The 25,207-nt window shown below is 42.8% G+C and overlaps 1 protein-coding gene across 1 annotated transcript in view; it reads right to left on the bottom strand.

Annotated features, from left to right (window-relative positions):
* The window catches only part of LOC124721732 (guanine nucleotide-releasing factor 2), a 387,271-nt gene that overhangs the window by 133,149 nt on the left and 228,915 nt on the right, over window positions 1-25,207 (bottom strand). The window contains exons 3-5 of the mRNA XM_047246831.1: window positions 6,511-6,650; window positions 6,273-6,420; window positions 5,128-5,435 (exon numbers count right to left, since the gene is read on the bottom strand). Of these exons, the coding sequence (XP_047102787.1) occupies window positions 5,128-5,435; window positions 6,273-6,420; window positions 6,511-6,650 (596 nt within the window). The remainder of the gene's footprint in view (window positions 1-5,127; window positions 5,436-6,272; window positions 6,421-6,510; window positions 6,651-25,207) is intronic.

Here is a 25,207-nt window from a genome sequence, read left to right on the forward strand (position 1 = left end):
TAATGAGAAGACATGTGGCGAGATAGTGAAACTTGGTGCCACTACACCCAAATAGCACCAATGAGATAGCCAAACTTAAGGTCATCATCCAACACGTGGATCACCACCACCTTTGCCACCCAAATGCTGGCAATGGAAATCTCTTCCATCACAGGACAGGAAATGGCTACCTCTAAGTTGTGTGCATTAGCAAAGTGACCTGTATTTTGAGAATGGAGCATGTATCACAAGCAAACTTCATTTACCTATTGAGTCAGTATTTCAGTCTGAAAGTCCCATAAACATTTATGTTACTTACAAATGAAGAGTACAAGAAAAGAATGTGCTCTGTCTACTTTTTTTCCAAAAATGAGGTATGTATACTATGGTATGTAGGATTTCGTGTTGTTCAATACTGTTAACAGACTAGTTCTATGTTCCGTAACCTATTTCAAATTATGCATGCAGGGAAAGAATGTGCTAATGCCTCTTGCTACAGGGAATAAGTGTGCTCTGTCTGATGTTGTATATAACGTATTAGATTCCTTGTGGGTTGGTAAACATGTCGGAGCGAGAAACAGCAACTTTTTCTTCATTGTGCATTGTCGGTACTAGCGAAAATCACTGCTTCAGTTTGAGACTTTCTGTTTGGCAATGAGGAGTTTAAATTATTCATTTCAGTTTAAATAGTTTATTATTTATATTATGTAACTGGATGGATAAGAAATCTACTCACCAAACAGTTGCAGAACACACACATAAGAGAAGGTTATAACAGGCAAGCTTTCGGAGCCAGTGGCTCCTCCTTCAGGCAGAAGGATTGAAGGGGAAGGAAGAGGCGTGAAGGAAAAGGACTGGAGAGGTCTAGGAAAAGGGGTAGATTTCGATAAAGTTACCCAGAACCACTGGTCAGGGGAGACTTATCGGATGTGATGCGAAGAAAAGACTTATCGTTGGGGACTGTACTGGACGAGATTTGAAAACCTGAGGGCTTAAAGCTGGAAGACAGGGCACCAACCGAACATATATCTGCCTTGGTTGATCAGCATTTGCAACCTGTAGTACAAAGACTTCCCTCCTATGTGAACATCATCTGAAATCCATGCCCCTGACACTCCAACCACACCCCTTGCTTGTCACCATTGATGCCATCTCCCTCTATACCAACGTCCCCCACGTGCATGGTCTGTCTGCTGCTGAACATTTCCTCAGTCACTGCCCACATAATTCCAAATCTATGACATTTTTCCTACTCGCCTTAATCAACTTTGTGCTTACTGACAACTACTTCATCTTTGAGAGGCAGACACACAAACAAATCAGGGGTTTTGGCCATGGGAGCCAGGATGGCTCCTTCCTATGCCAATCTTTTCATTGGTCGCTTGGAGGGGGCTTTCTGGGGATCCAAAAATCTTCAGCCCCTGGTTCGGTTTAGATACATTGATGGCATCTTTACCATCTGGGGTGAGACTGACCTGTTAATATTCTTGCAATCTCTGAATACCTTCTCCCAATTAAATTTCACATGTTTCTATTCCAAATCATGTGCCACTTTCCTTGATGTCGATTTCATCCTCACCAAAGGCCAGCTATACATGTCAGTCCACATTAAACCTATGAACAAACGACAGTACTTACATTTTGACAGTTGCCAACAGGTCCTTGGTTCTCACCACCCACCTGGCGTTAATTTCTTCCATCTCAGTATTTCTTCACAGTAACTACTCCTTTCTTCATTCCATTTTAGTTTTCTACATGTTTCATTTTCTTACATGTCCATTTTTCACCATCCCCCTCCCACCTCTGTTACATAAAATGCACTTAGGTTTTCATTCTTATTAACGCATGTAAAATGTTTAAACAATGATCTCTGTCTTGCATATTACCCTGTCTTCCACTTTTACGCTCTCAGGTTTTCAAATTGCATCCGGTGCAGTCCTCAACAGTAAGTCTTTCCTTATAATCCTGTCTGGAAATTCTTTCCTTATTACCCTGTCTGGAAAGTCTCTCCTGACCCAAGGTTCTGGGTGACCTTCCTGAAATGTACTCCTTTTCCTAGACCTCTCTAATACTTTTCCTCATCCCCCTTCCTTCCCCTTCAACCCTTCTGCCTGAAGAAGCTTGCCTAGTTATAACCATCTTTTATGTGTGTATTCTGCCACCACTTGGAGAGTAGATTTTTTTATCTGTCCAATTACAATAGCTTGTCAAAAATTGATTGTTTTGCGAGTAGGATTATTATTTATATTGAATGATGAGTACTCCATCTGAGGATGAAAGACAGAGACCTTCAGATTCTAATAGTGTTAGGGAAAGGCAATTATGAAGGTGAATGAATACAGTCATGAAGACATTAAAGATTCAGTGGCATGAACTAGGAGAAAACTGCAACTGTAGGTTGATTTGTTTTGAGGTAGTAAGTGCTGAAGAAAGATCAAATATTACATGAAAATTTGGTGATATATTAGACTGACATGAACAATTATTATATCTGAAAGGTCTCATAACACTACTTACATTTCATAAAAGGTGATCAAGGAAGAATGAAGATGAAGCACACCTCAGAGTGTAATTTCAGCAACAGAGTAAGAGTGAAAGGTGACGACACTGCACATTCCTATAAAAGGAAAAGCCTTCTGGGCAGTACCTGGAATAACTAGGTGGTGATTAATGACAGTTCTGAAACTTTTGAAACTGGGCAAGACACTTCGTGCTGGAATGGATAAGCATGGAAATAGGCCATGGAAAATTAAGGAAGAAGTAGGAATGGCTGTTTATGATCATATTCATTTATTTAAGGGTAGATCAAGACATTACAACATAGATAAAGACTAAAAATTTGTATCTCCCAGGGGAACTTTTGGTAGAAAAACTGCATGAATTGATCCATGAAAAATACTTGAATTTTAACATTCCATATGAAATGCATATAAGAGTATTCAACACTAAATTCAATATAGCTTTTGGGTATCAAAGGAATGATACATACTCAACCTGCAGTAATTACACTGCTGAGATGAAGGTGCTGAATGCAATGTTATATCGATGACATGAAGAAACAAGTCTTGAAAGAAATCAATAAGATCACCACTGACCAGAAAGTACACAAAGTCCAGAAAGAGCACTTCTTGTTTGAAAAGCCAAAAGTCTAATGAAACAAAAGCAATCTGCACGGACTACCAAAAAAAAGTTTGCCTACCAAACATAAGTACTAATGATGTCTATTACAGATGGCAGTTGTCTGCCCACTCTTTCAATATCCATCAGCTTTCAAATGCAACTTCAATGTTCTACACTTATACTAAAGTTACAGGAAGAAAAGGGAGCAGTGAAGTTGTTTTCTTTTAAATCACTTTGTGCACAATTACTGCACAAGAAAGTCAAACATCTGTAAGCTTTTGTGATTCATGCTCAGAGCAGAACAAGAATTACGGTCTATAAAGGTACCTTAACTATCTTGTGAGTAAACTGAAGCTTTTAGAGACTTTGAATGTAACTTACATTGTTAGAGAAGTTCTAACAATGGGTTGGGTGTGAATCATGGTTAAGTTTGATGTAAACCTATGCCTCTTGATGTTGTGGTGATACAAAATTGGGAGTAATTTCTGAAGAATAAATATTTGAGGAAATGTCATTTGCCAACATGGTCCATTAGAGAGGTAGTCATCACAAAAAAAGTCACTACCTCAGTCAACACTGATTAATTTACAATGGAGCTTGGATTTTATCGGTGGTGACAGTTTCACTGTGACTTCAAGAGCAGCACTCTGGAGAATATCCATCCCCTGCTTACATAGGTAAAATATAAAAATATTTTTAAAATTTTATGTAATAATAACAATAATTATAATAGACAAGAAGCTAGAGTGATTTACATAAATGTTTTACACTAGGCTGACAAGTCAATGTTGGAACAAAATGATATGTTTTATTCTTTTTACCACTTTATCACATGAAGTTAAAATGGCATAGAGAACCTGCTTATCTGGAAGTATCTTTATTGTTTCAAACATTGTTTTCATTACAAAATAATCTGACACATAATGTTTAACAAAAAATACAATTTTACTAGCAATATCGTGCATTCAGCTATGCACAATTTTTCCTTGAAATGCATGACATTACTTTAAATATTATGCCAATAAAATCACAATTTAAATTTTTAAGGAATCAATTTATATTAAATTTAATGTCTATAACATGTCCTTCCATTACGACTTTTGTATTCATTGATTTTGTGAATCAGTATCCATGAATTTCAGTTCCAAACTTTAAAACTGCTCTGCTGGACAATTTAATAATGTGGACAAAGCACATTCTTTTCCTGTGCTCTTCTAATGTGTTTGTACAGAGTTGTGCATTTAAGTAAGTTCAGAAGCAAAATGACAATGTGCAGCTTTATTAGTAATCTCAGTAATATGTATACATACTAAATTTTACATTTCACATATCTGCTTTACTTGAAATGTGGACACCACATGTGGCAGTGATCAAAGATTGGAACTAGTTGTGGAAATACAAAAACTACTGATAGCAGTTTTGGTAGATTCAAAAATATCATTTTTAGAACAAACATGTAATGCTGGGATTTTTCAGAAACTGCAACAATAATTTCAAGAATTTGAGGCTTCAAGTATGATTTAATTTTGTGTAGTTATTTGTTTTCCCTAAGCCCTTATGTACACATACTAATGTCATGAGTTACAAACTGATACATTTTCCATCTAAAGATGAATTTGTAAATAAAAATTCTGTCTAAAACTGCTACAAAAGACTTTGTACTATAACAATTAGAGTTATTTCAAATACAGTGGTCATGCACTGTCAGCACATGACACAGAATTACTTTGAGAACCAACTATTTTCTAAGGCGTAAATAATGAAATTTGCTGAATTTGCTTGTTTCTAATTGACATAGGCCACAGAATCCAGTTTTTTAGTCTGAAACACCTATGTCATGTGCTAAGAATAAAACACATTACCAGGAAAACGATGTATCTTATCTACATCTGTGATACATAAGCACAGGCATGTGTAAAATGGGTGGAAAGCATAAAAATTATATTTAAAAATTGGACACTCAAGAATACATCAGTTAATTGCATAAACAGTTTATATATATAAATGGCAGAGGAAAAGTCACACTACCTTGTTGGCAGAGGTGGTTTTGGTGGTGGACTAGTATCATTCAATATGGACTCTGAGCTCTGTGAATGTGGTACAGAACTTATTCCATGCCTGTCTGTGACAGAAGTAGATGTCTGCTCTAATATCTGTCGCTCTCTTGGAGTAAGAGGAATATCAGGCAATGAGCTACGCTGTGGAAAGTCAGTTCCTCCCAAACCATAATTTGATGCTCGATCCAACAGAGGCCCACGATGAGTTATATGATTAGTTGTAGCTTTTGTACTGCTTTCTCTATGGGCTATCTGATCCTGGGCTAGTGTTACCAAGTGCTGAAATGATGAGGAAATGTAATTAAAAATTGGAGGGGCCAATTAAAAATAGTGAAAGTATTGCAAATATAATATTGCTGGAATGTATTATGTTTATACGTAAGATGTGTGCCATACAGTGCAAAGAAGCTAAAATGTTTGTGTTCACATTTTTATCTACTGTCATATACAAACATAAGAAACTTTATTACTCATTTTCTACAGGTGATATAGTAGTTTTTGGGATGCATAAACAAGGGATTGCTGTCTTTAAAGCATTGAAATGGCTTAGCAAATGGGACAGAAGAGAGATTCTGATACTTAAAAATCTTTACTTGTTCAATTGCACAATTAAATTCCAACACACTCCAAAATTTTTCATGAAATTATTATGCTTTCCGGGATGGAAAATGGTTTTTTTCGTTTTTATTATGTTCTGATAATGTAAGCTAAAGGTACTGGAACAAAAATATTTAAAGAAATTATCATTAACTTCCCTCTAATGTTGCCTCTAATAATTTCCACATTAGTATTATGAAATACATTTGGAGACAACACAGCATGCAGTTTTGTCAGTAATCAAGCAGTCAGCATCAGGACTTGTTAAAAATTCAAATATGTAACAACAAATATTGTAATGTTTGCTTGTCACCAAGCGTATATGAACTAATCTTCATTGCCTAATCTACAAAAAATTTCATTTACTTAACTACGAAATGTTTATCAGGTGAAAAGCTGATAGTTTATCTGATGAGTATACAAACTATTGAGCTTCAAAAAGCAAAAATATATGTTAGATTAAGGGGGAAAAATGATATATTGAGATGGCACAGTGCAGGAACATTGTTTTGGAATTACCTGGACTGCTTCTTCAACAAGATGGATAACTTCATTCACATTTTCTTTATTTAAAGCTTTCTCTCCTTGTAGCAGAACATCATCACAGAGTTTAATGAGTTTGGCAAGACTTTGATATACTTGGTTTGTTGCAGAAACCAAAGCTGAACTGCAAAAGTTGTTCAGTCAGTCTTAAGTGTAAATCCATATATCATGACAGATTATGTGAGAACGCAAAACAAACAACAGATATACATACCTTTGTTCATTGAGGACGTACATTTTGAGCATACTATGGATGGTTGTTACAGTCTCTAATACCACAGTCCCATTTCCCGGCAGAACTTCAAGCTTGTTTTTGCCAACAACATCACGAAAATGTTTCAAAGCATACTGAACCTTAAATATAAATAAAGGAAACTGGTATTTGAACACAGATATTAAAACATTCACTACAAGTTACAAACAATATTAATGCACATAAAACCAGATTCTGTTAAAGAGACTCTGAAAAGTAGTGTCTTATCAAATGCGAGGTCTGTTCAAAAATTTCTGGAACTTCTTCCACAAAATTTTTCTATGCTTAGCTTTTACTTATTGTGCATGGTATCTGGAAGCAGTCTTGGTACGCCTCTTGCTGCAACATGTGAAGCACCATCTGTGAATTTTATTTTATTTCGTCTATTGTTCTTTCGAAGGGGTTTTCAACTTTTGAAATATAAAACACATTCACAGGGGCCACACCCAGTGAATACAGAGGATTAGCCAGCACAGTGATTTCATTTTTTGTGCAATAGTCACGCACCAACAGCGCTGAATGTGCAGGTGTGTTATCATGATGAAAAACCCATGAATTGTCTTGCTGCGTTTCAGGCCATTTCCTTCTCATATTTTCTCTCAGGAATTGCAAAATGTCTGATAATACTATCGATTAACAGTTTGTCCCTGTGGCACAAATTCATGATAAACTAATCCTTCAAATTCAAAGAAAACTATCAGCATGCCTGCCTTTGCATTTGGCCTGACCTAACAAGCTTTTTTTTTTTTTTTTTTTTTTTTTTTTTGGAGAACTTTTCCCGACCTATTGTGAAGATTGAACCTTGGTTTCAAATTCATAACTGTAGACCCACACCTCATTACGAGTTATGATTCTCTTAAGGAACATCTTGTTCTCATTTGCGTGATGAAAAAGCTCTTCACAGGTTGTGAGGCAAAGGTCATTCTGATCTTGACTCATGCACTATGGGATGAACATGGTGGCAACATGATGCATTCCAAGATGCTGTGTTAGAATTTCGTAACATGATCCTAACTGACATGTTACATTACCAGAGAAGGAAAGTTGCCACTCACCATATAGCAGACACACACACACATGCACACACACACACACGCACACACACACACACACACACACACACACACACACGACGAGCTGAAACTACACTGCAAGCAGCAGGACCAGTGCATGATGGGGCATGATGGGAGTGGCGACTGGGTGGGGGTAAGAAGGAGACTGGGGTGGGGAGGGGGAGGGATAGTATGGTAGGAGTGGTGGACAGTGAAGTGTTGCATTTTAGACGGAGGGCAGGAGAGAAGGTGCAAAGGGGGGAGGGGGTAAGTAGTGGAAAGAAGAGAAATAAAAATAAATTAAAAGACTGGGTGTGATGGTGAAATGACGGCTGTGTAGTGCTGGAACGGGAACAGGGAGGGGCCTGGAGGGTTGAGGACAGTGACTACCGAAGGTTGAGGCCAGGAGGATTACGGGAACGTAGGATTTTTTTTTTTTTTTTTTTTTTTTTTTTTTAGGGCGCAAAACTTCTATGGTCATTAGCGCCCAGCCCGTGACGTAGAAAACAGGAAAAAAACGAAATTTAAAATCAGCAGCAATGGGAACAAAGTCATAAAATTTGAGAAACTAAAGGCAGAAGGAATGCTTAAAAATCCACTATAGAAAGGGGTTGGTTGTCCCCTCAAAAAAAAAGCTTCAAATGACTGACGTCATTTCACTGTCACTAATAAACTGTAGAACGCGGTCAGCTGAGCGCGTGTCATCTGCTAAAATCGACGATAGATCAGGCGATAGCTGTAGACGGGAGCGTAACGGATTAAAATAGGGGCATTCAATTAAAAGGTGTCTGACCGTCCACGGCTGAGAGCAGTGGGGACAGAGTGGGGGAGGATCACCGCTTAAAAGATGTCGATGACTAAAAAGACAGTGCCCTATCCGGAGTCTAGCTAAAATTACCTCCTCCCGACGACGCGATCGGGAGGAAGAGGTCCATGCGCAAGGAAGGGCTTTCACTTCCCGCAATTTATTATGGGGAAGTGTTGACCAATGCGCATGCCATAAATGAGCAACTTGGCGACATAAACCGCTCCGTAGATCGGTAAACGGAAGAGACTGAATAGCTGGCCGAGGAAGAGAGACTGCAGCCTTGACCGCTATATCGGCCGCCTCATTTCCACAGATACCAGCGTGTCCTGGGAGCCAGAGGAACGCCACTGAGACGCCCCCCAGGTGGAGCAAGCGCAGACAGTCCTGAATCCGGTGGACCAGAGGGTGCACAGGGTAAAGAGCTTGGGGACTTAGGAGAGAGCTGAGAGAATCTGAGCAGATTACGTACTGTATCCGCTGATGGCGGCGGATGTAGTGGACAGCCTGGAGAATACCGTAAAGCTCCGCAGTATAAACCGAACACTGGTTGGGAAGCCGAAAGTGATTTGGGGTGTCGCCAACAATATAGGCACTCCCTACGCCTAACGATGTTTTCGAGCCATCGGTGTAAATAAATGTGGCTTCTGTCATTTGTGCACATAGAGCAGCAAATGCCCGACGGTAAACAAGTGTAGGGGTACCATCCTTGGGAAATTGACATAGGTCTCTGAGCAAGTCGATCCGGGGACGGAGCCAAGGCGGTGCTGTACCCCAAGTTGTCAAGAAGGTTTTAGGAAAGCGGAAGGAAAGAGAATGGAGCAGTTGACGGAAGCGGACTCCCGGGGGTAGTAGGGAGGAGGAGCGGCCTGCATACCCGACATCAAGGGAGGCGTCGAAAAAAAGGTCATGGGCTGGATTAGCAGGCATGGAAGACAAATGGCTAGCATAACGACTCAGAAGGACTGCCCGCCGATTGGATAGCGGAGGTTCAGCAGTCTCAGCATAAAGGCTTTCCACAGGGCTGGTGTAAAAAGCTCCAGACACTAAACGTAATCCACGGTGGTGGATAGAGTCGAGACGCCGAAGAATAGACGGCCGAGCAGAGGAGTAGACTATGCTTCCATAATCCAATTTCGAGCGCACTAAGGCGCGATAGAGGCGGAGAAGGACCACTCGGTCCGCTCCCCAAGAGGTGCCATTCAGGACACGGAGGGTGTTAAGGGAACGCAGACAGCGAGCCGAAAGATAGGAAACGTGGGAGGACCAGCACAGTTTTCTGTCAAACATAAGACCCAAGAATTTAGCGACGTCGGAGAACGGAAGGTTGACAGGACCTAGATGTAAGGAGGGCGGAAGAAACTCCTTACGTCACCAAAAATTAACACAAACGGTCTTACTGGGTGAGAAACGGAAGCCGGTTTCGATGCTCCACGAGTGGAGGCGATCGAGACATCCTTGAAGACGTCTTTCAAGAAGGCTGGTCCGTTGAGAGCTGTAGTAGATCGCAAAATCGTCCACAAAGAGGGAGCCCGAGACATCAGGAAGGAGACAATCCATAATTGGATTAATGGCAATGGCAAACAGTACAACACTCAGCACGGAGCCCTGGGGTACCCCGTTTTCTTGGGAGAAAATACGGGATAGAGTAGTGTTCACCCGCACCCTAAATGTGCGCTCTGCCATAAATTCGCGAAGAAAAAGGGGCAGCCGGCCTCGAAAGCCCCAAGAGAACAGTGTGCGGAGGATGCCTGTCCTCCAACAGGTATCGTATGCTCTCTCCAGATCAAAAAATATTGCTACCGTTTGGCGTTTCCGGAGGAAATTGTTCATGATATAAGTGGAGAGAGCAACAAGATGGTCAACGGCAGAACGATGTTGTCGGAATCCGCATTGGGCTGGTGTTAAAAGACTACGGGATTCCAGCCACCAAGCTAAACGGTAATTCACCATACGCTCCAAAACCTTACAGACACTACTCGTGAGAGAAATGGGGCAATAGCTAGAGGGGAGATGTTTGTCCTTTCCAGGTTTCGGAACGGGAACGACAATAGCTTCCCGCCATCGCCTGGGAAAGGTACTGTCGGTACAAATTCGATTATAAAGGCGAAGGAGGTAGCGCAGGCTATGGGTGGATAAATGCAGCAACATTTGGACATGGATACCATCCGGTCCTGGGGCGGAGGAGCGAGAAGAAGAGAGTGCATGTTGGAGTTCGCGCATGGAGAAAACAGTATTGTTGCTTTCGCGATTTTGAGAGGAGAAAGCAAGATGTCGCACTTCCGCTTCACGTTTCTTCGGGAGAAACGCTGGCGGGTAATTTGAAGAGCTCGAAATCTCAGCAAAGTGCTGACCCAATGAGTTAGAAATTGCGACGGGGTCCACTAAGGTATCATGCGCGACAGTGAGCCCAGAGACCGGGGAGAAACTAGGCGCGCCTGAGAACCGTCGAAGCCGACTCCAAACTTCCGAGGAGGGAGTGAAGGTGTTAAATGAGCTAATAAAGAATTGCCAGCTTGCCTTCTTGCTATCGCGGATGACGCGACGGCATCGCGCACGGAGCTGCTTATATCGGATACAGTTGGCCAAAGTTGGATGGTGACGGAAAATGCGAAGAGCACGTCGCTGCTCACGTATTGCGTCACGGCATGCCTCGTTCCACCAAGGAACTGGGGGGCGCCCAGGCAATTCGGAGGTGCGTGGTATTGAACGTTCCGCAGCTGTGAGAATAACGTCGGTAAAATGTGTGACCTCATCGTCGACGCTGGGAAAGCGACGGTCATCGAATGTCGCTAGAGACGAAAAAAGTGTCCAATCGGCTTGGGCAAACTTCCAGCGTCGCGAGCGCAGATATGGCAGTTGAGGCTGCAGTCGAAGGACACATGGAAAGTGGTTACTCGAGTGTGTATCATCAAGGGCGAACCATTCGAAGCGCCGGGCTAGCGGAACAGTACCGACCGCAAGGTCCAAATGAGATAAATTTGCCGTGGAGGCAGACAAAAACGTGGGGACCCCAGTGTTGAGGCAGACTAGATCCGCTTGGTGGAAGACGTCTAGCAATAGTGAGCCACGTGGACAAGGATGTGGAGATCCCCAAAGCGGGTGGTGGGCATTGAAGTCCCCAACCAGCAAATAGGGGGGTGGAAACTGATCAAGAAGATGAAGGAGATCAGCTCGTGCCAGTGGTGTAGACGATGGAATGTATACCGTACATAGAGAGAACGTGTATCCAGAAAGGGAAAGACGGACGGCGACAGCTTGGAAGGAACTGTTTAAGGGAATTGGGTGATAATGGAGAGTATCATGGAGCAGAATCATGAGTCCTCCATGGGCTGGAGTGCCTTCAACAGAGCGGAGGTCATATCGGACGGACTGAAAATGAGGGAGAACAAAGCGGTCATGGGGACGCAGCTTTGTTTCCTGAAGACAGAAGATGACCGGCGAGTAGGATCGTAAGAGGATCGACAATTCATCCCGATTGGCGCGAATGCCGCGGATATTCCAGTGGATAATGGACATAGGGTGAACAGAAAATGGAGAAACGTGACCAAGGGTGCTGTCAACTCAACGACTGCTCAGAGCTTGCGACCGACAGCATGGAATGGCATTCAGTCGAAGGTAGAAGATCCTGATCCATAGGTTGGTCAGGAGCAGCTCCTGCCACCAACGATCGGCCAGTTGACCGGCCACCAGCAGTGCGCCTCGGCGACACGGAAGATGGCCGAGGGCGATTTCCGCCAGGTGGTGCTGTAGTTGGGACACGCCTTGGCGGAGAAGGAGAGGAACTGTGTTTCTTCGTAGCCTTCTTGGAGGTATGATGTTTAGATGAAGGAGGAACCGATGGTTGTGAAGTTGCAGTACGTAAAAACTCTTCACGAGAATGCTCTTTTTTCGAAGACTTGGCGTCTGACTTTTGGGCTCGAGATTTAGCAGAACCCGACGAAGGGTGAGCCATAGAGTGGGCAGGCGAAAGTGGTGAGGTGGAACGGGCGATCTTTGCGCTGGTCGATCTGACGACCGTGGTACTAAATGTGAGGTCGGAAGTCTGCGTGGCCGCCTCCTTTGTTGGCCGAGGAAAAGCAAGGACAGTGCTGTATTTTCCTTTCTGAGGCACGGTGGGCTGTCGACTGGCGAGTAACTTTCGAGCAGCAAAGGTCGACACCTTTTCCTTCACTCTTATTTCCTGGATGAGCTTTTCATCCTTAAAAACGGGGCAATCTCGAGAGGAAGCAGCGTGGTCACCCATACAGTTGATGCAGTGTGGGGATGGAGGTGGACAAGCACCCTCATGGGCATCCTTGCCACACGTAACACATTTGGCCGGATTGGAACAGGACCGGCTGGTGTGATTGAACCGCTGACATCGATAGCAACGCGTAGGGTTTGGGACATAAGGGCGAACGGAAATTATCTCATAGCCTGCTTTGATTTTTGATGGGAGTTGAACTTTGTCAAATGTCAAGAAGACAGTGCGGGTTGGAATGATGTTCGAGTCAACCCTTTTCATAACCCGACGAACAGCGGTGACGCCCTGGTCAGACAGGTAGTGCTGAATTTCTTCGTCAGACAATCCATCGAGGGAGCGTGTATAAACGACTCCACGCGAGGAATTTAAGGTACGGTGCGGTTCCACCCGGACAGGGAAGGTGTGGAGCAGAGAAGTACGCAGCAATTTTTGAGCCTGGAGGGCACTGTGTGTTTCCAACAACAGGGTGCCATTCCGTAATCTGGAACAAGACTTTACAGGACCCGCAATTGCGTCGACACCTTTCTGAATAATGAAAGGGTTGACCGTGGAAAAGTCGTGACCTTCGTCAGACCGAGAAACAACAAGGAACTGTGGCAACGATGGAAGAACCGTCTGTGGCTGAGACTCAGTGAACTTACGTTTGTGAGCAGACATAGTGGAAGGTGAGGAAACCATTGCGGAAGAATCCCCCATGATTACCGGCGTCTCCGATGGCGCGCTCCTCCCTTGTGGGGGCCCTCACCGAGGGCACACCCGCCTTAGGTGATTGTTCACACCTCAGGTCACACCTCCCGGCAAACGGACGGAGGGACCAATCGGCACTTTCGGAAGGTATCAGCTCGGGTAATCACCCCTCCCTGGGCCTGGCCTTTACCAGGGTGTACGTACGTGTCCTACCTGTCTACCCGGGGCGGGGAATTACGCGTTACCCCATCACCGGCTACGCATGGAAGTGCGTGGGTCGGCCTTCAGACACGCACAGAGAGGAAGAAAGAGAAAGGGAAAGGAAAGAAGAGGGGGTCTCAAACGCCGCAGCGGAGAAAAGGGTAAAGAGAAGAGGTAAGGAAAGGAGAAGGACAAAGGAAGGAAGAAGACATACAAGCAAGGAAGAAGAAGAATGCGGTACATTTACAAGCGTCCGTCTCCGGACGTAGGCGCAAACCATACTCCCAGAGGGGGAGAAAGTGAAGGAAGGAGCCAGAGGTGAGGGGGGGGGGGGTGAAGACAGGGGATGGGGAAGGATGCGGAAAGGGAAGGTATGCAGCCCGGAAAGGAAGGAAGGCCACATTAGCTCGGGGCCCCGTGCTCGCTACGCACGTATCCACAAAAGAGTTGTGGATCCCCTGGGGGGAACGTAGGATGTATTGCAGGGAAAGTTCCCACCTGCACAATTCATTAGAGCTGGTGTTGGTAGGAAGGATCCATATGGCACATGCTGTGAAGCAGTCATTGAGATGAGGGGTATCATGTTTTGCAGCGTGTTCAGCAACAGGGTGGTCCAATTGTTTTTTTGCCACAATTTGTCGGTGGTCATTCATGCGGACATACAGCTTGTTGGTTGTCATGCCTACATAGAATGCAACACAGTGGTTGCAGCTTAGCTTGTAAATCACATGACTGGTTTCACAGGTAGCCCTGGGATAGGTGATGTTAGTGACCGGACTGGAGTAGGTGGTGGTAGGAGGATGTATGGGACAGGTCTTGCATCTAGGTCTACTACAGGTGTATGAGCCGTGAGGTAAGAGATTGGGAGCAGGGGTTGTGTAAGGATGGACAAGTATATTGCGTAGGTTCGGTGGACGGCGGAATACCACGGTAGGATGGGTGGGAAGGATAGTGGGTAGGACATTCCTCATTTCAGGGCACAATGAGAGGTAATCGAAACCCTGGCGGAGAATGTAGTTCACTTGTTCCAGTCCCGGATGGTACTGAGTTACAAGGGGAAGCTCCTCCGTGGCCGGACTGTGGGACTTTGGGAGGTGGTGAGAGACTGGAAAGATAAGGCACGGGAGATTTGTTTTTGTATAAGGAGGGAAGATAATTACGGTCAGTGAAGGCTTCAGTGAAACCCTCGGAACATTTAGAGGACTGCTCATCACTGCAGATGCAACGACCACGGGTGGCTAGGCTGTACGGAAGGGACTCCTTGGTATGGAATGGGTGGCAGCTGTCGAAGTGGAGGTACTGCTGGTGGTTAGCAGGTTTGATATGGACGGAGGTACTGATGTAGCCATCTCTGAGGTGGAGGTCAACATCTAGGAAGGTGGCTTGTTAGGTTGGGTATGACCAGGTGAAGCAAATGGGGGAGAAGTTGTTGAGGTTCTGGAGGAATGTGTATATGTAGATGTTGACCTCCAACCTCAGAGATGGCTACATCAGTACCTCCGTCCATATCAAACCTACCGAACACCAGCAATACCTCCACTTCAACAGCTGCCACCCATTCCATACCAAGAAGTCCCTTCCATACAGCCTAGCCACCCATGGTCGTCGCATCTGCAGTGACGAGCAGTCCTCCTCTAAATATAACGAGTGTCTCACTGAAGCCTTCACTGACCGTAATTAACCTCCCATCCTTGTACAAAAACAAATCTCCCGTGTCTTATCTTTCCAGTCTCCCACCACTTCCCAAAGTCCCACAGTTCTGCCACAAAGGAGCTTCCCCTCTTAACTCAGTACCATCCAGGACTGGAGCAACCAAATTAAATTCTCCGCCAGGGTTTCGATTACCTCTCATCATGCCCTGAAATGAGAAATGTCCTACCCACTATCCTTCCCACCCCTCCTACCATGGTATCCCACCGTCCACCGAACCTACACAATATACTGATCCATCCTTACACAACCCCTGCTCCCAATCCCTTACCTCATGGCTGATACCCCTGTAATAGACCTAGATGCAAGACCTGTCCCATACATCCGCTTACCATCACCTACTCCAGTCCAGTCACTATCATCATCTATCCCATCAAAGGCAGGGCTACCTGTGAAACCAGTCATGTGATTTACAAGCTAAGCTGCAACCACTGTGCTGCATTCTATGTAAGCATGACAACCAACAAGTTGTCTGTGCGCATGAACGGCCACCGATAAACTGTGGCCAAAATACAAGTGGACCACCCTGTTGCTGAACAGGCTGCCAAACATGATACCCCTCATCTCAATGACTGCTTCACAGCATGTGCCCTATGGATCCTTCCCACCAACACCAGCTTTTCTGAATTGCACAGGTGGGAACTTTCCCTGCAATATATCCTACGTTCCCGTAACCCTCCTGGCCTCAACCATCGATAGTCACTGTCCTCACCCATCCAGCCCCCCCCTGTTCCCATTCCAGCACTACACAGCAGTCATTTCACCACCACACCCAGTCTTTTAATTTCTTTTTATTTTTATTTCTCTCCTTTCCACTACTTACCCCCCTCCGCACCTTCTCTCCTGCCCTCCATCTAAACTGCAACACTTCACTGTCCGCCACTCCAACCATACTATCCCTCCCCCTACCTGCCCCAGCCTCCTCCTCACCCGCCCAGCCGCCACTCCCATCATAAACTGGTGCTGCTGCTCGCAGTGTAGTTTCAGCTCTCTGAGACTGCAGACGTGTGTGCAAGTTGCGTTTGTGTGAGTGTGTGTCTGCATGTGTGTATGTGTATCTACTGCTGACAAAGGCCTTAATGGCCAAAAGCTATGATTGTGTGAAACTTTTTATCGACTCAGCATCTCCGTTATAAGGTGAGTGGCAACTTTCCTTCTCTGGTATTGTTACATTCCATCCTGTTTGAAATTGTTTGAAATATTACATTCTTCTGCAATCTCTCGGACAGTCACTCTTCGATTGGCATGCACAATTTTGTTCTCATCTTTGACTTCCATACAGCCATTTTTTAACTGTGTGAACCATCTGTAACAATTAACACAGCTTAAACACCCATCACCGTAGGCTTCCTGCATCATTTGGCGTGTCTCTGTAATGGTCTTCTTGAGTTTCCGCAAAATTTAATGCATAGGCATTGCTCCCCTAATTCTGCCATCTCGAAATTTGCTAACTGTGCGACACAATGTTCTACTCAATACAGCACTGAACAATAACTAATGGACATACAACACTGAAACTTCTGGCTGTTACAAATTAAACATTAGTATGTGCAGGGATGCCAACCACATTTCACTTCAACACACCACTGGCACAAAATTACGAATGTTCCTGAATGTTTTGAACAGACCTCGTAAAAACACATAGTGTGAATATTTAGAAATATTAGAAGTTGTGAGTAGCTTGGATTCATTTTGTTTTCTTTGGAGCTTTACACACTCTAACAAACATATTTATAAAAATTAAAACTAAATCCATGTAGAATAAAATGTTCTCGGGCTTCCAGCCATGTCAAGTGATTAAATTGCCATTAACTTTTGAGCAAGTATTCCTTGGCCACTGCCGAATAGAATGACTGCTGGTGGACTGCTGATGGTACACCCTTATAAGCTCAATACACATAAGGGAGAAACAGCCACACATTCGAAGTGTCAGAAATCATTTCAGTAAACACAAGGCGACATCACATTGATAATTGCGCAGTTTTAGTAGATTGGAAGACATTCAGTGTGGACTTAGGCAGTAGAAAGGAGGCAGGGTTTCCTTCTTTTGTTTATCAATACATTAAGAAACACAGCATCTCACTTGTAAGTTCATGCCTGTGGAGGGGAGCGTTTGTGATATGTTTATATACTGAACCCTTTTAGACATGTTTTTTCTGAAGGAAGGAAAATTTTTCTTTATGCTCCAATGTTCTTAAGTGATTTTTTAATGATTTTAGATGCAAGGTTAATACACATATATGTACCCGTTTTCAAAATTTCACTACTTTTTATGGACTGAAATGATTAATTTTGAAATATTCATTGCTGTAATAAATAAACTGATCATTCAACAATTACCATGCAAAATAACAATAATAATAATCACATTCAGTTACACAGTGGAATATAACTAACCAAGCACTTCTGTGTATTCTGGTGGCCACAAGTTGGTGTGTACTGCTACATTCACTTGTTGATATTTTTATAGTTATGACCAACAGGTGGCAGCAGTTGTGCATGTTGAAATGATTGACCACTCACAAAAGTGTACATGAGGTTTCCATTGAGCAAAAATATTTCTGTTGCAGCTAATACACAGCAAACATTAATGTACACAATTGTAGCCAGAGGGTCTGTAAGGGATAAGAGAAGATGAAAATATCACAAATTTGAAGTCATCTGGCTTTCTTCTTAATCTTATAATGGTACTACTTGTGATACGTGTTTCATATTTCACACTGTTTCTTCACTTCTTTAATAATAATTCCACATCCAAGCCAGTTGCATTCATGGTAGGTTGACATCAGCTATTGCTAGGGTTGAAAACGTGTGCACTGGACAACATACTCCGCAAGCCACCATACGGTGCATGGTGGGGGGTACCCTGTACCACTACTAGTCATTTTCTTTCTTGTTCCACTCACAAAAAGAGTGAGGAAAAAATGACTGTCCATACACCTCCATACGAGCCCTAATTTCTCATACCTTATCTTTGTGATCCTTATGCAAAACATATGTTGGCTGGTGTAGAATTGTCCCGCAGTCAGTTTCAAATGCCAGTTCTTTATATTTTTTCAACAGTGTTCCCCAGAAAGAACATTGTCTTCTCTCCAGGGATTCCCATTTGAGTTCCTGAAACACCTCCGTAATACTTATATGTTGTTCGAACCTGCCGGTAACATATCTAGCAGCCTGTGCTGAATTGCTTTGATGTCTTTTTTCAGTCCAACCTGGTGTGCATCCCAAACACTCAAGCAGTACTCAGAAATAGGTCACAATAGCGTCCTATATGTGGCCTCTTTTATAGATGAGCCACACTTTCCCAAATTTCTCCCAAAAAATCAAAGTTGACCATTCGCCTTCCCTACCACAATCCTTACAGGCTCATTCCACTTCATACTGCTCTTTAATGTTACACCCAAGTATTTAAAGGACATTACTGTGTCAAGTAGGACACTACTAATACCGTATTTGAACTTTACAGATTTGTTTTTCCCATTCATTGCATTAACTTACATTTACCTACATTTGGAGCTAGCTGCCATTCATGACACTAACTACAACTTTTGTCTAAGTCATCTTGTGTCCTCCTACAGTCGCTAAACTTTGACAACTTCCTGTACACTACAGCATCATCAGCAAACAAATGCAAATTGCTGCCCATCCTTTCCACCAGGTAATTTATCTATACAGAAGATAACAGTTGTCCTATCACACTTCCCTGTGGTACTCCTGATGATACCCTTTGTCTCTGATGAACACTCAGCATCAAGGACAACACACTGAGTTCTATTACTTAAGAACTCTTTAAGCCACTCACATGTCTGGGAACCTATTCCATATGTATGTATCTTTGTTAACAGTCTGCAGTGGGGCACCATGTCAAATTCTTTTTGTGAACCAAGAAAACACTCCCACACAATGATTGTTGACATCGCTGCAAAGTAGCAGTGGCTGGCAAGCATAATTCTCTTACTGCATCCTTGTGGAGAATTTGCAGTTTTACTCCTGCAGTGCTGCTATAATGCATAAGAAACTGATTCTGTGAGCTTGCAATAATGAACTGCTCTTGTGCATCGAGCCATACACTGTAGCTGCTGTCTATGATGTCACTGATGCTTGTGGAATCAACAATATGGACATATGGTGAGTCCGCATTCAATGTGCCAGCTTCAGCTTCAGTCACACGACTGCTGAATCCCATGCTGAGCTGTAGGCTGTCATCTCTATTAAGAGTGTTGGCAGTGATTTTTATGTCAATGGGTTCTTTAATTGCACTGTCCAAGAAGCAAGTAGTGCGAACCACTACCGAGGTATCCTCAAATTTTATCCAGTGGCTGTTTTCTAGAGCATACTCAGCTAAAGCAGATTTTTCAGGATAGTGTGATAAAACCTCTCTTGTTCGTTCCCGCATTTTTCTACAGTGTGCACTGTTTGCCCGATGTAAGACTGGCCACACTCTCAAGGTATCTCATTGAATCCAGGTGCTCTGAGACCTGACAGATATGTAACTGGTCTCAGTAATTGCTGAATTTTTTATGGAGGCCTGAAGATCAATTTGATTTTGCATCTTCAACAAGTGGCAAATCTTACACAACACAGACCTGCAGAAAGAGAAAAACACAAATTCTTTGCCTTCTCTTTGTTGATAGTCTTCATGGGATTCTCACTTGAGATTACTTCACTTATTCGGTGATCAAAGGCATCCATTTCAGAACCCATTTAATTTGCTATGGATGAGGAAGTCAAGGAAGGAAAGGTATCATCTTTTTCTACCACCATAGTGAACTGGGTACTACTGTTAATGCTGTTGACATGTACCAGGAACTCTTCACATTTATCCACGATTCTTGAATAGTGTTCATCAATACGAGATCCTCACCAGGTAGAACTGATAGAGGAGATGGAGGATATCCACCGAAGAATGGCACGTTTCATCACGGGATCATTTAGTTGGTACAAAAGCATTACTGAGCTATTCAACAAACTCCATAGGCATATGTCACAGTCAGTCATTGTGCACCACGGAGAGGTTTACTACTGAAATTTCGAGAATGCACTTTCCGAGAAGAGTCAGAAGACATATTACTTCCTCCCACATACATCTCGCATAATCTCCACCGTGAGAAAATTAAAGAAATTACAGCCAATACAGAAGCTTACTGACAATCATTCTTCCCACACTTCATTCATGAGTGGAACAGAAGTAACCTCCACCACACACTATTAGATGGTTTGCAGAGTATGACGTAGAAAACGGAAAGGTGACAGAGGCCAGCATACAAGCCCAGAGTACAAGAAAGAAGGAATAGCTCTGTGACCCAGAAATGGAACAATGGACTGAGTTGGGCAGAGGAGTACTAAAGAAGCATCAGTGGATCTTTGTGTAAATATAAGAGACGTGCTCAGATCTGTAAGCAGTAAGATGTTACTACAACCTGCTTCATGAATGATGGCAGTTTGTGCAGGTCAAGGCACCGACAGGTATTGAGTGTTGCTGGTTCCAAGCGATAGTTGGGGTATGCACGTAGAGGGGCTCTGCACTTGAAGAAAGTGTGTATCCGTGAAGTTATGTCTTTTGTTTGCTTATGTAGAATTTGTCACTCACCACCATCGTCAGGCATAATGACTTGCAACAAATGGAATAAAATTCCCTAAGTAACTCGCTATGATCATGTTTAATGTTTGCAATGGCTGTGAGGTTCATAGCAGACTGCTCAATACACTACTGAATGCTCACTGGCTGTCAGAGAGTGTGTGCTGTCAGGTGTGCAGGATGAGCCTAAATTTTACCACCATTGTTCATGATTCCAACCACAGACCAGACAAAATTGCTGGTCTAGTGCAGATCATACAGAGAAATTCCTATATTAATATAAGTACCTGTTTGAGTGTATCTCATATTACCACAAAGAGAAACTTCATGGTAGTGAGTCGATGTTGTTGTTGTGGTCTTCAGTCCTGAGACTGGTTTGATGCAGCTCTCCATGCTACTCTATCCTGTGCAAGCTTTTTCATCTCCCAGTACCTGCTGCAACCTACATCCTTCTGAATCTGCTTAGTGTATTCATCTCTTGGTCTCCCTCTACGATTTTTACCCTCCACGCTGCCCTCCAATACTAAATTGGTGATCCCTTGATGCCTCAGAACATGTCCTACCAACCGATCCCTTCTTCTGGTCAAGTTGTGCCACAAACTCCTCTTCTCCCCAATCCTATTCAATACTTCCTCATTAGTTATGTGATCTACCCATCTAATCTTCAGCATTCTTCTGTAGCACCACATTTCGAAAGCTTCTATTCTCTTCTTGTCCAAACTATTTATCGTCCATGTTTCACTTCCATACATGGCTACACTCCATACAAATACTTTCAGAAATGACTTCCTAACACTTAAATCAATACTGGATGTTAACAAATTTCTCTTCTTCAGAAACGCTTTCCTTGCCATTGCCAGCCTACATTTTATATCCTCTCTACTTCGACCATCATCAGTTATTTTGCTCCCCAAATAGCAAAACTCCTTTACTACTTTAAGTGCCTCATTTCCTAATCTAATTCCCTCAGCATCACCCGACTTAATTAGACTACATTCCATTATCCTTGTTTTGCTTTTGTTGATGTTCATCTTATATCCTCCTTTCAAGACACTGTCCATTCCATTCAACTGCTCTTCCAAGTCCTTTGCTGTCTCTGACAGAATTACAATGTCATTGGCGAACCTCAAAGTTTTTATTTCTTCTCCATGAATTTTAATACCTACTCTGAATTTTTCTTTTGTTTCCTTTACTGCTTGCTCAATATACAGATTGAACAACATCGGGGAGAGGCTACAACCCTGTCTTACCCCCTTCCCAACCACAGCTTCCCTTTCGTGTCCCTCGACTCTTATAACTGCCATCTGGTTTCTGTACAAATTGTAAATAGCCTTTCGCTCCCTGTATTTTACCCCTGCCACCTTTAGAATTTGAAAGAGAGTATTCCAGTCAACATTGTCAAAAGCTTTCTCTAAGTCTACAAATGCTAGAAACGTAGGTTTCCCTTTCCTTAATCTTTCTTCTAAGATAAGTCGTAAGGTCAGTATTGCCTCACGTGTTCCAGTGTTTCTACGGAATCCAAACTGATCTTCCCCGAGGTTGGCTTCTACTAGTTTTTCCATTCGTCTGTAAAGAATTCGTGTTAGTATTTTGCAGCTGTGACTTATTAAGCTGATAGTTCGGTAATTTTCACATCTGTCAACACCTGTTTTCTTTGGGATTGGAATTATTATATTCTTCTTGAAGTCTGAGGGTATTTCGCCTGTTTCATACATCTTGCTCACCAGATGGTAGAGTTTTGTCATGACTGGCTCTCCCACGGCCGTCAGTAGTTCCAATGGAATATTGTCTACTCCGGGGGCCTTGTTTTGACTCAGGTCTTTCAGTGCTCTGTCAAACTCTTCACGCAGTATCGTATCTCCCATTTCATCTTCATCTACATCCTCTTCCATTTCCATAATATTGTCCTCAAGCACATCGCTCTTGTATAGACCCTCTATATACTCCTTCCACCTTTCTGCTTTCCCTTGTTTGCTTAGAAGTGGGTTTCCATCTGAGCTCTTGATATTCATACAAGTCGTTCTCTTATCTCCAAAGGTCTCTTTAATTTTCCTGTAGGCAGTATCTATCTTACCCCTAGTGAGATAGGCCTCTACATCCTTACATTTGTCCTCTAGCCATCCCTGCTTAGCCATTTTGCACTTCCTGTCGATCTCATTTTTGAGATGTTTGTATTCCTTTTTGCCTGTTTCACTTACTGCATTTTTATATTTTCTCCTTTCATCAATTAAATTCAATATTTCTTCTGTTACCCAAGGATTTCTACTAGCCCTCGTCTTTTTACCTACTTGATCCTCTGCTGCCTTCACTACTTCATCCCTCAAAGCTACCCATTCTTCTTCTGCTGTATTTATTTCCCCCATTCCTGTCAATTGCTCCCTTATGCTCTCCCTGAATCTCTGTACAACCTCTGGTTCTTTTAGTTTATCCAGGTCCCATCTCCTTAAATTCCCACCTTTTTGCAGTTTCTTCAGTTTTAATCTACAGGTCATAACCAATAGATTGTGGTCAGAGTCCACATCTGCCCCTGGAAATGTCTTACAATTTACAACCTGGTTCCTAAATCTCTGTCTTACCATTATATAATCTATCTGATACCTTTTAGTATCTCCAGGGTTCTTCCATGTATACAACCTTCTTTCATGATTCTTAAACCAAGTGTTAGTTATGATTATGTTGTGCTCTGTGCAAAATTCTACCAGGCGGCTTCCTCTTTCATTTCTGTCCCCCAATCCATATTCACCTACTATGTTTCCTTCTCTCCCTTTTCCTACTCTCGAATTCCAGTCACCCATGACTATTAAATTTTCGTCTCCCTTCACAATCTGAATAATTTCTTTTATTTCATCATACATTTCTTCAATTTCTTCGTCATCTGCAGAGCTAGTTGGCATATAAACTTGTACTACTGTAGTAGGTGTGGGCTTCGTATCTATCTTGGCCACAATAATGCGTTCACTATGCTGTTTGTAGTAGCTTACCCGCATTCCTATTTTCCTATTCATTACTAAACCTACTCCTGCATTACCCCTATTTGATTTTGTGTTTATAACCCTGTAGTCACCTGAGCAGAAGTCTTGTTCCTCCTGCCACCGAACTTCACTAATTCCCACTATATCTAACTTCAACCTATCCATTTCCCTTTTTAAATTTTCTAACCTACCTGCCCGGTTAAGGGATCTGACATTCCACGCTCCGATCCGTAGAACACCAGTTTTCTTTCTCCTGATAACGACATCCTCTTGAGTAGTCCCCGCCCGGAGATCCGAATGGGGGACTATTTTACCTCCGGAATATTTTACCCAAAAGGACGCCATCATCATGTAATCATACAGTAAAGCTGCATGCCCTCGGGAAAAATTACGGCTGTAGTTTCCCCTTGCTTTCAGCCGTTCGCAGTACCAGCACAGCAAGGCCGTTTTGGTTATTGTTACAAGGCTAGATCAGTCAATCATCCAGACTGTTGCCCTTGCAACTACTGAAAAGGCTGCTGCCCCTCTTCAGGAACCCCACGTTTGTCTGGCCTCTCAACAGATACCCCTCCGTTGTGGTTGCACCTACGGTACGGCTATCTGTATCGCTGAGGCACGCAAGCCTCCCCACCAACGCCAAGGTCCATGGTTCATGGGGGGGGAGTGAGTCGATATAATATACATAAAACATAAAAATACTCTAGCTAATGTTTTGGTTGCTGACGTTCAGAGCACATGTAAATAGTATATTATATAGTGAGTCAATATAATATACTATTTACATGTGCTCTGAACGTCAGCAACCAAAACATTAACTAGAGTTTTTTTATGTTTTATTAGGAGTATAGTAAACAGGGCAGTCAAATAAAAATGAGACAGACAGAAAAAAGTACGTAAGCTGTTTATTATGTAATAAGATCAACATTGTTGTTAAGAAGGATAGTGTTTTTATTGTGATGGATTCATTTTCAGTAGAATGCCATCTTCAGACCATCTGTGAACGTTACATAATATTTTCTTTTATTATAATGTTGGTTATCATATTTTCAGATAAACAAATTTTGTACTCGCATCCATATACCGTCAGTGGTTGCTGTCACTCTGTATCCTGTTACAACATAGTGTAGATTTAGGACTCTTACATTATAAACTGTTTTGCGACAGTGACCACTGATGGAATATGGGTGTAACAACAAAATTTGTATGTCTGAAAATGCGTTAACCGACATTATAATAAAAAGCTTTCGCACATGGTCTGAAGGTGGCAATCTAGCCGAAATGGATCCATCACAATAAAAACACTAACCTACTTAAAAGCAATCTGACTTTTATTATATAATGTCTCTAAGAGATCCCCCTCAGGAGACATCGACTTAATGAAACACTGTCCCTATACGTGAGGGGGTT

The sequence above is a fragment of the Schistocerca piceifrons genome, chromosome X (assembly GCF_021461385.2).
Source record: "Schistocerca piceifrons isolate TAMUIC-IGC-003096 chromosome X, iqSchPice1.1, whole genome shotgun sequence".
Classification (NCBI taxonomy): domain Eukaryota; kingdom Metazoa; phylum Arthropoda; class Insecta; order Orthoptera; family Acrididae; genus Schistocerca; species Schistocerca piceifrons.